Source organism: Tupaia chinensis, unplaced genomic scaffold (assembly GCF_000334495.1).
Source record: "Tupaia chinensis unplaced genomic scaffold, TupChi_1.0 Scaffold000597_1, whole genome shotgun sequence".
NCBI classification, from domain to species: Eukaryota; Metazoa; Chordata; class Mammalia; order Scandentia; family Tupaiidae; genus Tupaia; species Tupaia belangeri.
Window position 1 is genome coordinate 7,399,841 of NW_006160114.1, and position 17,226 is coordinate 7,417,066.

Consider the following 17,226-nt stretch of genomic DNA (forward strand, 5'->3'; position numbering starts at 1 on the left):
ATATATGTAAGTTTTGTGAAGATAATGTACATGGTAAAACAAGTTTGTCAGATATTCAAAAAATACATTGTTTTTAATAGATATTTATCTAAGAGTCCATAAACATATTCACAGCTTTTGCTCTATTTATAAATTTAGTAACTTCTCATTATAGAAATTGGGACTATAAAAATTATAATTTAAAAAATTAAATCACTCACAAGCCTAACCATAAATGTTCCAGCTGACATTTTGGTTCCTTTCGTGGTTTTCTTTTCTGAGTGTAGTGTATCACTGAGAAAGTGCTGTACACACAGGTTCACTTTCTATTTCTTTCATTTCATTAATGTTCCTAGAAGGTATGATTTTTTTAAAAAAAACCTACGTAACAATCCTATTTAGAGCTGTAGCATAAGTTATTTAACTATTTTTGAAACCTTTGGAGATTTTTTCAAAGAGCATTAAATTTTAGAAGATTATGTAAAAGAATTTTAATGATGCTTAGAATCCTAAAAACATGTGGTTTCAACCTCTGATTCCCAGAGTTGACCTGATTTCTGTTCATCATGTTCTGAAAGATACAACCTATACCTCATTTTACACCTTATTAGATAATACTGTGAGAAAGATGTTTAAATCAACCATTCTTGTATTAAAAAAAAAATAGCAGAGTGATTGGTAACATAGCTTCATGTAAATGATTCCCTGTTAGACTTGAGAATTTTTTTAAAGGTTTTTGAGTTGTTTTTCATATGATCAGCTAATGAATTCAGCACAATTTTCCAGCCCCAACCTTTTTCTCCTGTTTAGCATTTTCCACTTTTTTACTCTGTGATGAACAAGCCCTCCCTGGTTAATTATGTATATATTTAGCTACTGCATGTGTTGGGCTTATTATTGTCATCTAATTAGATGTAACTTGAACTGCTTGCTTCTAGAAAAATCATTAAAAATTCTTTCCTAATGACCTAGAGATGACAAAATGTCTGTAAAGTGTGAAGAAGCAGACAAGCACAGGAACATCGCTCTTAAAGAGTGTTAATCCAGATGCTGCAATCATCTAATTAAACAATATTTTGCTGTCATTAACATTTTCACCAAGGAATTGCAGTTATAATTTCTTTGTCAGCTGTCTCTAGATCACTTTACCTTCAAAACTAAAGTGCCATATAAAAACATTAAATTGGATGGTTTAATTAAAAAGTTTTTTTTTAAATGAAGAAACATAATCCAGTGTTTCTGAGATCTCATTTACTGTGCTTCACTTTTATTGTTTGAGTAGATTAGCGTCACAGGCTTGCGATATTTAATATTCATCTTCTAAGATAAATCCTTATAGGCATAGTTAACTCTATAGAGAGAGAGAGAGGGGAAAGAAACCCCACCAATTATAGCACAAGTGTATTTACTAAATTTCAACTATAATAAAAAACAAAACAATTGGTAAATAAATATCTAGATGTGCCCAGAACCTAATATGTATTACTTTGAAAATATTTCAGTGTCTGGATAATTTAGTAAAGAATATTTTTTTCACTTCCCAAAAGTGTTCAGTAAAATAATTAAAGGAATAATGTTAATTCATTGTTGAAACTTATAAATGCAAAATCCCGGAATACCATTTAATCATTCTTTTTTACCATGTGACTTTGAATACATTGTGTTTTTAATTCAAACAAAAAAATATGTATTTGTGAATTGTTCATGTTGCAAGGTTTTTATGTGCAAATTTTTACTAAAAGCAGCTTTTAGTGTTATTACATTAATTTATAAAGTTTATTGTATTTATTAGAATTAAAATGGTTCTATAAGGCTCTAGTAGTTTCAAACTAAATAAATTATCCTAAGCATTTATTTTCAAAGAACCTTCCCAAGATTATTAAAAGAAAATTACAAAAAAAATAGAATAGATAAATAACTGTGAGCTTTGACTATTGGCATCAATCATTTTGTGTCTTATTCGGGTGTTTTTAAAATGATGCTTTCCTTTATTTGTATTTTTCCCCAAATTGGCATTATATCTTTTTGTTTTTTAAGAATTATTTTATTTAACTTTATTTATTATTGTTATTTTTGAGTTTTATCAGACAGGGAGGGTGTGGAAAGCATGAAAGCAAGCCACCAGGTCCAGGACATGAGCCGTGGTCACCTATGTAGGAGTCCAGCACCTACACACCACCTGCCGGCCTCTATATATTTTATTAGAAAATAATTTCTGTTAGAAGCTCATATCTTCACATATAGTCTCCATTTTTATGTTATTTGCATTTATACAATGTATTTAGATAGAGTTAATGTAAATTCATCTTTTTCGACTTTTTTTTATATAAGTTGTACAGACAGAATTTTATAAACAATTACAGTATCTAATTTTTATTTATCACTTGATTTATGTAAATAATATGTTATATATGTAGTATCCACATTATTCCATACAAAGACACATATCCCAGGAGACCTACTTTCTATTAAAATTTATGGATCTTTTAATTTTTTTTTTTAATTTGCCAGAGCAGTAGTTCTTGCCAGAGAGAGACAGCGATAGAGGGGAAGAGAGAGAGAGGAAAGTGAGAAAACACCCCTCCCCCATAGGGCACAGTCGTGGCCATGATACCTTCTCCTCCATTTCTCCCATCTTTCAGGATCTGGGACATGTGCACATGCCCAGTATGTCTCTCAAGCTGCCGGTCTTGGACCTAGCCAAGTGGCATACAGCCTCCTTAACCACCACAACCAAAATTTATAGATTTTTAAGCAGAACAGTTACCCAGAAAAATGGGATTGCACTAAACTTGCCTGTGGACCTGTGGAGTCTCAGAAATAGTTCTGTCTGGTCAACCTATTCTCTCTCCTTTTTTTTTTTTTTTTTTAGAGGTTTTTGCTATAGGGTGTGTGCGCCTGCCAGAAAGACAGAGAGAGACAGAAACTGAGAAATCACCCCCGGGGGAATGGTCACGCAGGAATCCCTTCTCCTCCATTCTCCTCTTGGGATCTTGGGCACGCACACACATGCGCCCGGCATGAGTTTAAGCCACCGGGTCTGGGATTCGAACCATGATCAGCTACATGGGAGTCCAATGACATAGCCATTATGCTAACTGCTGGTCCCCAACCTATCCTCTGTTAATGCATACATTTGTGTATGTTTGAACGCTGAGAGCAATCAGGTATCTTGGGTTAGTATACAGAGGGACTTCAAAAAGTTCATGGAAAAAAACAGAAGTAAAGTATAAATTAACTTGGTGCAAAAAAACAATTGAAATTTATGCATAATTTTTCACAGTACTTGTTTTCCATGAACTTATTGAAGAAATATCATACATGCACTATCAGTAGTAAATTCTAAATTTTAGACTTTTACAGCTTGTATTTTATGATGTACTGCTTTAGCAAAGGACTTACTAAGGCTCAAAATTCTTGTTTATTCTTGCAGTATTAGTCTTAGTATTATTCTTCACAATAGACTTATAAACAAACATAAAGCAGGTTTATTCTTTAATGGAACTATCTAGCTACAGGCATTTCCTTGTAGTTTAATGAATGCATTCACAATGCCATTCCATATATACTTTTAGGCCTTTGTGTAATCTTTTTTTTTTTTTAAAGAATATTCTTGTAATTTTCCTTTTTACGTTTTATATGTTTGTTCATCTTTTACACTTTGAGTCTTTTCATTCTATTTTTATCATTTCTGTATTTATTTCTTCATCAAACATTTATCTGGCAGATAGTACATGCCACGATCCAGAGGTCAAAAGATAAAAACAACCCAGCCCTTACATGGAGAAGTGTACAGACTAGTAAACAGAGAGGCCAGTATCAGGTATACTGTGATAGTGTTTGTGTGAGTGCCGTGGTAGGGGAGGAGGAGGGAACCAGAACCTAAGTATGTCCTCGTCCTAATACAGTGGGGTAAAGAGCGGAAGCTACATCCTGCTTTCTGTCAGTTACCTACTTATGTGATACATACACACATCGATTATGCATTTCAAACAATATGTAGTTCAGGTGTAAAATGCAAAGGTCCTTTTAATAAACAGATGAAAAAGGCACCTGATGAAATGTTTGCTAAATGAATTAATTTGGTTCAATGTTTATAATAGTAGATTTTGTTCTTATTCAGATTATGTTTTTTTTTTTCCATTTCACAATCCTATTTATTAATTATCACGAAAGTATGTATAGTTTAATGTCATTTTCCTCTTGTGATATTACACATTTTTACAAGAAATAGTCTTGTCCAACCAAAGTTTTCTTGAATAACAATTCTCTTCATTTCACCTGACTAGATGTTATCTTAGTACCAATTAATGAAGGTGAGTCAGTGCTGTGCCTCCCACCAAACGTTTTGTATTTCCACTGTGCTTCAATATCGTACTAGAAATATGTCAGTCCTTCTACCACAAAATAAACAGACAAACCAGCACTTCTCCACTAAACTGAAACAATATAATATATAAAGAAAATGCATTGGGCTTAAAAGAGTGAATAAATGTAGTTTCACATCTGCCTCTGTACTTTTCCACCCTGGCTTCAGAGTACTTCTACTTACTTGCTGATTCTCGGCATAAGCCTAATACAGTATTCTAAGTACTGGGAATATAATTTGTAGACATATATTCATTGTAATAGAATACCTTCACATAGTTGTAAGTATGCAGGTCAGCCAGGTAGCCTCCATCATGAGCACTCTCAGGGACTCTGGTCATCCAGGCTCTGCTTCCAAGGGTGCAGGATTCATCACAGTCAGCAGAAGAAAGATTGAGCATGGAGGCATGACACATGTGGAAGGTTCAGTGAGCCAAGCTCACAATGCCTTGGCTCAGCATTTTGTGCCTTAGAACTAAATCCATGGCCATAGCTACTTGACATGGAGAATGAGAAATGTGGTCCAGTCCAGGAAGAAGAAAAGCAATTATGGTAACCTACCAGCAGTTCCTATCACACTTTTACAAATAGTAATAATTCTATTTACTCTTTTTAAAGTTACTGAGTGAACTCACTTGAAATACATTGTTGTCAGAGTGTTTTTGATTAAATAAAGACATAGTTCAATAAGCATAGGAGATACTTTTCTTATGAAATGCAGTAGTTGCCTTATCTATTAAAAGAACAAAAACTATTTCATAAGAAATTCATGTACGCAAACTTTTGTTTCTATTTTTCTTTATTAGGGCGGACATATAATGACCTGAACCAATATCCTGTGTTTCCATGGGTGTTAACAAACTATGAATCAGAAGAATTGGACCTGACTCTTCCAGGAAACTTCAGGGATCTATCAAAGGTAATAAGAACTCTACAGCTAGGCTGCCTGGGTTCAAATTGTAGTTCAACCATTTAGATAAGATTTAATTTATCTTTGCTTCAGTATATAATGGGGAGATAGGGTTTCTGTAAGGAGCTGTACATTAACATGTATAAATAGCTTAGAACAGGGCCTGGCACCTCAGTGTTAACTAGTGCCATTTGTATAATGGTTGCATGATGTAGTGGATCAGTAATAAAAGTCATTTGCTTAATTTTGTCTTTCAAATAATGATGATAGATATAGTAGATCATCAAGAAAGTCATGATGTGTTTTTCAATTTTTTCTATGTGAAAATGTGTCATGACTTTCCTTATGATGCAATCAATATGTTATTGTATCTATATTGGAATCAGAATGTTTAAATGTTATGCAATTTTGACATGACGTTCCAAGGCTGAAGTGTAATCTTTGGGTGTAAAACAAAACCAAAGTAACTCATCAATCTGAAGATGAAATTTGTTAGAGAAATTAGTTTTATTAAATTAGTTCTCTAATAAAATTTTGTTTGTATCTGTTTTGTTGAACATTAAATAACCATTGCATATTAGACAATTTAAAACAAATATTCAATAAAGAGTTATAGATTCTCAAGTGGTGTTATGTAAAACTTCATAAGCTGGTTACTAATAAGGCTATATTATATTATTTATAAAGTAAGGAAGAAGAGGGGCCAGCAGGTGATGTGGTGGTAAAGGTACTGGATTCCCATATGGTCAACTGTGGTTCAAGTCTCAGATCTAGCAGCTTGAAAAATCATGCCAAGCACATATGCATGTGTGTCGAAAATCCCAAGAGAAGAATGGAGGAAAAGAGATTGTGGTGTGGCCATGCCCCCAGGAGTGACTTTTCACTTTTCCTCTCTCTGTCTCTCTCTCTGAGGAGTATATACATCCTATGACAAAAACCTAAAAAAAAACCCCAAAAAACAACAACAACAAAAAACAATGGAAGGAGGTCCTTTTTCTTTTAAATCAACTGGGATATCATGATTGAAGGAAACTTTTAGACCAAGGTTCCTAAGCTTCCTTTCTTTTCTCCATTTATTTATCAGGCGTTCAGTCAAACTTTTTTAAATAATTTTTTTAATGTTTACTTATTTATGTCTTCCATGAGCAAGAGAGAGAAAGATGGAAAGATAGAACCCCCAACAGGATTCCAGTTCCACAGTCCACCCTCAGCTTCAAGGAGCCCAGATCACAGGCCAGGCTTGCCTGTGGCTTATGTACATATGCTAGGAGGTCTCCAGACAAACCCGGAGATCACCATCACAGAGTGCCTTGACTTGTGGTTTTGTTTGTTTGTTTTTTACCCCCGTTCCACTGTCCAGCCCTCCCCTCCCCACTGGTCAACAGATACTTATCATGAACTCACTATAACCACTGCACTGGGTGGAAGGAATAAATCGGCAGACGTAGTCATTGCTCTGTTGGAGGGAGTTAAGTCCAGAGCAAAGGTGAGACTCGGAGAGTTGGCAGAAGTATGTGAGAGCTGCATTTATGACACAGTTTTAGCGGAGACTATACCAAAATGGAGTGTGCATGCTCAACTGTGATAGTCTTTAAACACCAGGCCAAAGAAAATATGGCACTCATTATTATTAATATGTATTATTGAAGGCCTCTGGTAAAATATTTGGTAGTAATCATAGATTTTTAGTGTATCCATGAAGATGAGATAAATTAAAGGAGGAAGTCACTGTTCCTAAAGTAACTGGAAGATATAAGCATTCTTTGAGTTTTTTAGGCTTAATCTGTTTCATGCTTATTTCCTTTGGCAGAGCTTTTAATTTTGTGACTCATATGTGGGTTTTTTTTATTTTATATAGTGTTAAATAAATAGTAGAAGTAAACAGATGGAACCTAAATAAATTAGGCAATGTAAACACATACAATGCTGTTACAGCATGGAGACATTCATGTTTTAAGTAGTTGAACCTATGAGCTCTTAAAAGATAGATAGCATTTTCTTCCAGTTCTACTATATTCCATGCTTTAGCAATTTGTTCTTTATATTCTGTCACACTAACATGATAGGAAAATGTTAGCAAATTAAAGCCTCTTGATGTGTTAATAAATTACTCTTGCATTGTTCCCATGCTTCATTGAATTTCTTAATAGGAACTTCTTACAAATGGGCTAGAAACATAAGACCATTCTGTATAAAAACCATTAATAAACAAGGCTTTAATGTATGAAAATATATCATATTATATGCCTAATGGAAAAATGACACTTGAAGTATAATAATATAATTGGAAGGGAAAATTACTGCAGTGCACTGTTAAAGTGTCTTGAAGTAAAGAAATGTCCACTAAGAAGCACATGAAATTATTGTAGTTATAATCAGTACCACAAATGAAGTTTCTAATGGAAAGTTTCTTACTCTTTGAAAACTCAAGGCCAGGAATATTCTAAAAGATCTCTAGCAACATAAACAGCTATTTCTAAATTTTTTCTAAAGAAAGATTGGGAATCCTGATCTGAAGAATAATTCTTAGAAGTGAGTAAATCTAGAATTTGTTTCAGTAAACATTTGGGGTTCCAAGTAATGTCTATACTTAAAAGAATTAAGAGGCCATGAAATATACAATCCTAAAAAACTGAGCTTTTTGTTTTCTTTATTTAATATCTCGTGAACTTCATGGAAATTCTCTGTTATATCAGTTAGGAAACTTTTGAATAAAAGTTTTAGGAAACATGGCTGAAATTGTGTTGAACAATATTTTACTTTTTTTTTTTTAACTGAAAAAAATAATCAAAGGACATTTGAGTTTTCAGCACAATTTGCTCCAGTGGTTCACATAATGCTACCAAGTGCCTTGATCTTTCCATTGCTCTGCTCTGCCCTCGGCCATTGTGGACACCATTCTCACTTCCTTCTGGATTACCTCCAGTAATTTCAAGAACTTTCCTTCAAGTAGCACAATAGCTGCAACAGTTCTAGACCTCATACCCTATCATCCAAAGGTAGCTCCTGTGGAAGACAATGAAACTTTTCTTTCTCAGAGGTCACAGTAAATGTCTCATGTCTCATTGGTGTTGCTTAAGAGAAATGGGGTATTCTACTTGGAGATGGGATAAGGCAATCATTTCCTGTAGTAGGAGGTAAAAATAAAGTCAGGATCAAAAAAAGGCACCTTTCTAAGAATAGTGGGGTAGCAGTTGACCAGAGAAAATTCGGATTTCTGTTCCCTGTTCCCGAAAGAATCAAGGCTAGTCAGCACCTAACTTTCTGTTATAAAGTGCCATATATGATGTATCTGAGGGTTTCTTTATGATTTCTGTAATGAAGAGAGGAGGAAAAAATGATAGATTTGTACACACATGGCTACTACATAAAAGTTTGGCAGGTGCCAAGGAGTCTAAGGTATAGACCAACACTCAAGGAATGTCCATTATTTAGGAGGAGAAGAAATTCAATCAGCAGAAAAGCGAATTGCTTATTAGATGTACATAAATTTAACACATGAACACTAAGTGGAGTCAAAGATAAATTTACCCTAAAACTAATGTAAGTTCTAGGGACCCTCAGTTGTCAAAGGACTCTACTGTACTTTGTCCCTAATATCATGTTCAGTTTTAGGTTCATTTCCTTAAAGATCCCCTCTCCTACCAATTGTTAAAATTTCACAAAACCTAGATATGCTCTCAGTGCAAAAGAAGGAGCTGTCTTTGAGTAAACATGGTTGGTATCATGGAGTAGGCACGTGAGAGGGATACACAAGGGTTTTAAACATCTAGGTACACCTGATGATACAGCTTCCCATATCTGATTCAGGTTCATAATTGAGCAATTACATGTACTTTCTGCGTATTTTTCCAAAACATTCTAACATTACTGACAAAACAATGGTTTTTCTATTTTCTTTTGGCATCTATTATTTAACAAAGGCATACTGGAAAAAATTATTTCCTATTTGTATAGTTTCAAACAAAGAAAACAAGTGAGAAACAGTACATGAAAGTAATGTAACTGCATGGCAACAACTTTCCCTATGGCTTTGGTGACAAGGTTGGCATGACAAAATGAGTTGGAGGTAGCTTTCATGCTCTTACCCAAGTCCACACTACAACCCGTTCTGTATTTGGTTCTCATTTACACAGGAAATTGAATCCTTCACATTTCTGTTCTCTCTCGTTTTAATTTTTTTGTGTATTTCTTTCATGAACAAGGAGACAGAGAGAGAAACAGCACCCCAGCAGGGTCTTAGCAAGTACAGTCCACTGAGCTAGGCTTCGGTCAGCTCTAGATCATGGGCAGGTGTGTGCCCAATATGCTCATGGAGGTCTCTGAATTTGAACCACAACCTTCCAATGAGAGATTGACTCACAGAACATCATGTTTTACCACTGTGCCATCATCTGGCCCACAGGAGGTTCTATTTTACTCACTGTGCTCTGGGGAAGATTACTCTTGGAGTTATAAATCTGTGTTTTCTTTATATCATTATTAAAATCAATAGAAAAAATTTAGATGTCATAAATGGAATATGAGAATTATGTAGGCTTTGCTCAAATGCAGCTTTGTCACATGTTATACAAACATAGGTATGTTTTCTGAGCGCTCTGAATTTCCGTTTCCTCTTCTTTAAACTGAGCACAGTAGAACTTTTATATAATGGTTTTTTTGTTTTGTTTTGTTTTGTTTTGGAGAGGTTTTTGCTATAGGGCACATGCACTCGCCAGACAGAGAGACAGAGAGACAGAAAGCGAGAAATCACCCCCCCAGGGGGAATGGCCATGCCACAATCCTTACTCCCCCGTTCGCCTCTCGGGATCTTGGGCACGCACACACACGCGCCCTGCGTGAGTTTAAGCCACCAGGTCCGGGACACAAACCGTGGTTGACTACGTGGGAGTCCAGCGACATAGCGATTACACTAACTGCTGGTCCCTATATAATGGGGTTTTTGAGAGTTAAACCCAGTAATATAGGTAAGGCACCTTAGTGTGGCGCCTGATTCACAAATGGCATTCAGTGAGTCGTAACTACAAAACAAATTTCCATAATTGTCAGTTGATGGTTGAAAATAAATCTAGTAAGATTACTTGACTCATCTAACTTACTTTTTTCTTCTAATAAAATAAAAAGCAATACTTTTTAATAAAATATTTTATGCAATGAATAATTCTGTTTTATAGTCTCTTTAAATTGTCAAAATATCCAAATCGTAAACATCAAAACACTTGACATTAAATGTTTATTGAAACCTGAGCTGCATATTTATTTAGACCTAAATATTTTATATTTTTAATATTTTTATTCTTTCTTTATCCCACTTAATTGAACAGCTGAAGAACACAGGAGCAAGAAAGTTCTGTATCAGAAAGATTTATTAAACCTCTCATTTGATTGGACAGCATAGATTCAAGTTTCATTTTTTACACGTACAGGTTAGAGGTTATATTTATGGTTTGGCATGATGGATAGCAAATAAAACAATCTGTCACTGACATATCTTTTCAGTATCAGCCAACAGGGGGTATAGAGATTTTCTCCCCAATTTATATGGATATTCCTTATGGAGATGTGACCTTGTGGCAAAATCTCTTAAAACACGATGTAGGCCAGTGCTTCGGTTATTTACATATACTCATACGGACTTGCCTCTTAAATTATAGTGGTTACACAATTTTGATGTGAAGCACAGTCTGTGCTCATTAAAGTGTAAATGGAATTTTCCTATTTCCCAGTCATGCCCTCTGATAAAGGAAATAGTTTCATCACAAAACCAAGCCCTGCTAATATTGACATGAAGGTAAGACATCACACACACACACACACCTATTCATTGAGTGGAAAAAATATATTTTGTTAACACAAGGTTGTTTGACTGATGGATGATGATAAGCATAACCATTTTCCCAAATTATTATGCCACTTAAAAAAAAGGAAGTGATAATGCCTTGAGGCTTTGAAATGTGATAATGCAAATGGATGCAATGAGGTGTGAATACTGTTCAAGCGTCCACCCTTGATACTGCCAAGTGTCTGTATACCACACAGAAAAAAAGTTTACATTGCTAAGGTGGAGACAGTGCAACTCAGCAATCTAGAACCGTTGCCCACAATTATTTTATCTTGTTTTCACTGCAAGTTAACAATTTCTAAACTGGAATTACTTTTGTTTACCTTAGTATATAATCTACCTAAGGCTTAATTTTAAATAACAAAACATGAAGTATGGGCAAAACTACTAAGTATATTAGCAGCTGACTGTGATCATACACTATGTCATGGTCACGCGACAATCCTTCTCCTCCATTTCTTCATCCTGTCAAGATTTTAGACACACATATACATGCACCTAGTGTGTTTTTCAAGCTGCTGGGGCCAGGATTGGAACCACAGTAAATTGCATGAGAGCTGCTAAAAAGGGCTTAACTGCTGTGCTCCAGGGCCAGCCCTGGGTACTATTTTATGCTCACGATGAGAAAATTTATTTAAATTAATAATTTTATATATTTACTCATTCTTTTATTATATAAGCATTTATTGCCAACCGACCCTGTGCTAGGCACTGGAGATACAAAGACGATAAGAACAGGTCCCCTCATGAATTTACAATCATCTTTAGTTTATCCAGTGGCATATTATGCTATTTTTTTTTTCTAACTTAAAAGAAGGAAGAACAAAGAAAAGTGCAGAGACAAGCAGAAAGGGTGATTTGCAACACTCTGGTAACCAGACATAGTGAGGTGTTAATTTTTTATATTTCTTCTGTTAGAGACACATTAGAGAATGACAGGGAGCTTATGGATTATACAGAACTTCCAAACTGTCCTAAACTCTTCCTTCTTATGCTAAATATCGCCTTATCTTCTTTGCTTGATTCTTCCCATTTAGCTAATTTTCTTACCTTTTCAGAGAGGGGTAAAAATACTAGATAGGGCTTGTCCTGCTTTGAACAATTTAAACTATTGATTCTGCCGTGTTCGCATAGCAATAGCACAGTGCTCTAATTCTGCAAGTTGTATGGAAGATTGGGATTAGGTTTCTGGATAGACCTGTGCACACCAGGTGCACACAGGTATCTGTGATCTTGGCTGGCTGAGGCAGTTCTCTATCATGGAGAAAAATAAATAAACTTTAAAAGGAAAAAAGAAAAAGAGTGTGAGAGAGAAATGTCTGGCTCTGTAGTACAGTTAAGCATTGTGCATTGGAGCAAAATCCCACATGGCCAACCATGGTTCAAGTCCCAAGCTAGCAGCTTGAAAACTACACTGTGCATACATGCCCTAAATCCTGACAGGATGGAGAAATGGAGGAGAAAGGATTGTGGCATGACCACACCCCATGGTCGCGGTGCTCGCTCGCTCTCCCTCACTCTCTCTCTCTCTCTCTCTCCATTTCTCTCTGGCAAGTACATGCACTCTCTAGCAATTAGAAAAAAAAATAAATTTTGTTTTCCTTTTTTTTTTTTTTTTACATTTTTTAATTTCATTTCTCTTACACATTCAATCACATTATTTTGCTTATAGAGTGAATATTTCAACAGGTGAACATTACTCCCTGGTCCAGTTGATAAAACTATAAAATATCTTCAACAGATAATACCACATTTCTTCATCCCATTAATGCGTTGCCTCCCTATTTTTCTTCTAAATATCCTTCCTCAGACCCTGCTATTTCACACACACTGTATCTGGTATTTAAATCCATATACTATGTTTCTATATCCTTTGGTCAATCAGTTTCAGTCATAGAGTATGGTCACTCAGTATATATTAAGTGGGGACATACAGTGTCTCTCCTTCATAGCCTGGCTTGCTTCAGTCAGCAGTAAATCTTCCATATTCTTCTACTTTCTGTCAAAAGCCAGGGTTTTGTTGTTAAATGATAACTTAAAGCTGTTAGAAAGGAACTGGGAATATCAGGAGCACTTTCTACTGTATGCTTTTAGAAGAATACCACCTATGTATATGGAAAAAGAGCTTGCTTCATGCACTCATATTTCACTAGCCATTTGGCACGTCTATATCTAAAGTATGGCATTGTCATGAAAAAAGTAGGCCAAAATAAATCCTTTCCTTCTAGCCGAAACAGAGTATTAAATAATTAGAGGTAATCTGACCTTAAAACTTAACTTGTAGCCCCATCATTGCCCTCCCTTTATTAATATTTAGAAAACATCAAAAACTGACATATGAGGGAACCAGCAGTTAGTATAATGGCTATGTCGCTGGGCTCCCATGTACTTGACCACGGTTCGTGTCCCAGACCCAGTGGCTTAAACTCACGCCGGGTGCGTGTGCGTGCGTGCCCAAGATCCCAAGAGGCGAACGGAGGAGAAGGAATTGCAGCATGGCCATACCCCCTGGGGGGTGATTTCTTGCTTTCTGTCTCTCTCTCTGTCTGGCGAGTGCATGCGCCCAATAGCAAAAACCTCTCAAAAAAAAAAAAATTTACATATGACATACGAGGATAATCCATTGTTGTTATATGAAAGTATTTACTTTTCACTAAGATATTTTAAACTAATTTTCTTTGGAATTATTCTGGCATAGTGATAATAGTAGCAGCTAACATTTTCCATGTACTTATATTCCAGGCTTTGTGCCAAGCATCTTACACATATTTTCTTGTTTTACCCTCATAACTCTATGAGGAATTACACTGACTATATTGGTTGCATTTTCTCTCATTTGTTACCCGTTCTTTTTCTACAATAGTTAGGTAGAATATATTAAAGTATATATAATAATAAGCTTAGTGGTTAATTCATCTTCCAGATGCCCTCCATCTTTTCCAAATGCCCTGGTAGTTTTGTTCTGTTATTTGTATTCATATGTGTAGACATGAGAGTCAGGTAGGCATCCTCAGCAAAGTCTCATCACATTGTAATCCCCTTCTCACAGCCTGCCACCTCATCAGGATCTTAGGCACATGGACAGCCGGTATGTTTTCAGTTCAACTTGGGATCTGAACCTGGGGTCAGCCATGTGGCTTCCAGTACTGCAGTTTTGTATGCTGCTGACTGTACCACCAAGGCTAGGTCCCTGGTAGTTTACCCTTCTCACCCTCTGCAAAAAAAGAAAAAGAAAAAGAAAAATCATTCCCCAATATGCAACAGGAGAGAAATCTTGTCAAATATCCTGCACACTAAAATGGACACTCATTTTAGATATGATAAGAGGAGGCGAAAGAAATATAGTGAGTGAGCTATTCCACACCTCCAGAGCTTGCAGTCCAGGGTGCAACTAACATACCTGTGAATGTGCTAATAGATTTTGCTAATTAAAATGCAACTTTGAGCTAAAGATTATCTTTCTTTCATAGTATGATCAGTTGTGTTATTCTCCATGAAAAAGTATGAAAAGAAGTACACTTAATTATAGCCAGCAAAATAAAAATCTTAATTCTTTCATTTATTAATTATTCATTACTTCAATTTCTGTTTCTTAAGAATGTATTTGGAAAAAAATGTATGTGGAAATTGTGTAGTGTTTAGCTGAGGTTCACCTAATGATGAAAGGCCACATCAAGCAAACTAACATAGAGATTTACTTAAGAGAACACAATTTTCACATATTTTAGAGGAACCAATTTCAAACTAATTAAAAGCATTATTTTTTTAGTATTCACAAATCTTATTAGTTACATCAAAAATGTGAAAATGTTTAGAAATGTGTTGGTAGGATCTAATCTATAAGAACAACCCAAAACATAGGAAGCATAAAAAGATTTTAGCTTGGTTTGAAAAGTTTTGCTTTGTTTTGTACTCTGTTTTAATTTATTTTGACTTTTTGACTATAAAATGTTTAATCATAAAGTCCCAGCTGTAATCACTTGCCTAACGGATACCTGGATGTTAATCTAGGCTAATTAATATTTCAGCCTTTTAAAATCCTGGTAAGGTACTTAAAAATAAATGAAAGATACTTTTCCCCTTAATACTTCAGTATGAAGAAAATGATATTATCCCATATAACCAGAATACCAGTCTCACATCTAACAAAACTTATAATTTCCTAATAATAACACTATGCCCATCATCCAGGTTTTCTGATTATCTCCTAAATATTTTTAAAAATTGATTTGTTTGGGGCCAGCAAGTGTCATGGTGGTTAAGGCACTGGATCCCACATGGCCAACTTTGTAGTTGAGTCCTGGACCCAGTGATTTACACGCTGGGCGTGTGTTTGTCTGTACTCCAAATATCAAGAAGAAAGTGAAGGAGAAAGAATGCAACGTGGCCATCCCCCACCCCGGAGGTGATTTCTCACTTTTCCTCTCTCTCTGTCTTTGTCTCTGGTGAGCGCACACACTCTATAGCAAAAATAAATAAATTAATAATGATTTCTTTGAGCCAGTCAGTAATCATACAGTTCATTTCATCTTTTGTCTCTTATGTTTCTTTTAGGCCAGATTAGTTCCCAAACATTCCCAAAACCCATTTTTTCGTGATATTGAGTTACTGGAGATTATGTCAGTTATCCTGTAAAATATCTCACTTCCTGGATTTATCTTTTTTTCTTCATATTGTCATTTAACATGTTTTAACTAGCAAGGTTTTAATCTAGGCTAATTCAAATACCAGTGAAGACTGATAATAAGAATTTATATTTGGAAATATTTGGTCTTCATTGTTTACTATCCAAAATATGTTACTATAATTGATTAAAATTTTTAAAGTTAAAATATTCACATATGCAAGATATTTCTGGGTCATACAACTGAAAAACTTATCTAAAATTCTATGCATGATATAAACCAAATTCTTGATCAAAAAGCAAAAAGAAAAAGTAATATTTTAAAAAAGATTAAAGATCTCTATTATTCCCATTCCCCAGAGGCAGTTGTTATTATTTCATGAATATTCATCAAGAGTTTTTCTATAAATAGTTAAGTGAAAATATGTGACATCTGTTTTATAGGATTTTTGAAGAAACTTTGATAATGTACCATTGTGTTTCTACAACTGATATTTTTTAATTCTAGCACTATTCATGATAATTTAATATTACCTATAAAAATCCAAGCTCCACAAAACCATTGACGTTAGCTTTCTAAAGTCTTATTCAGATCTTCTTCTATTTTGCTTAAAACCATTCAGTGACTTTCTGCTGTACTACTTTAAAATGTGTTTCATCACTCCGGTCTGCAGAGCCTTATGATACAGCCCCTATTTCCGTCAACTCATAAACTTTTCTTTTTGTGTACTCCGTTTTAGTCATACTCTTCTTTTCCATTGCTTGAATATGTCATTTAGGCCTTTCTTTGAGCCTTTGTACTAGGTTTCTGTCCTGAATCCTCTTATTCCTGAATTACGCATTACTGGCTCCTTCTTGTCATTCATGTCTCAGCTCAGAAGAAGGCATCTCTGAAGAAATACCTTCCCTGTCACCTAATCACTGTGATCCTATTAGTATATTTTTATTATCAGTAGAGCACTTATATCTGATAGCTTATTGTTTACCTAATTGTTTGAATTCCATCTGTCTCTGTCTACACACACACACACACACACACACACACACACAAATGTACACATATACACATATACATTTGAATGCAAGTTCCATGAGACAGGAACCTCATTTATCTTATTCTAGTGTCTAGGGTAATTTCTGATATATAGTAGGTACTCAGTATTGATTTAATTTATTTTATAATATTTTCAAATTAGCCTTTTCAGTAGCTACATGTAGTATACAGTGGTATGAGTATGGCTTCATTTATTCATCCAGTTGTGTCCAGGATGTTTAGATTACATCCAGTTTTTTGGACATTTTCTGTTTCAAACAACACTGTGAGAAATATTCTTGTCTCTTGTTCTTTCCATATTATAAATTCCCCAAAGTAGAATTACTAGGTCAAAAGCATGAACAGTTGAAATTGAAAAGTATACCAGTATTCCCAATAAGAAATTGATATTGCTTTTTACCCTTATCAGCAGTATTATGAAATTTTGTTTTCCTACACATAGGCCAGTA

The 17,226-nt window shown here is 35.0% G+C and overlaps 1 protein-coding gene across 3 annotated transcripts in view; it reads left to right on the forward strand.

Moving 5' to 3' along the window:
- The window catches only part of NBEA (neurobeachin), a 615,556-nt gene that overhangs the window by 484,748 nt on the left and 113,582 nt on the right, over positions 1-17,226 (forward strand). For all 3 annotated transcript variants that reach the window (XM_014591554.2, XM_014591555.2, XM_014591556.2), the window contains one exon: positions 5,154-5,266. In XM_014591554.2, coding sequence (XP_014447040.1) covers positions 5,154-5,266 — 113 coding nt within the window. The remainder of the gene's footprint in view (positions 1-5,153; positions 5,267-17,226) is intronic.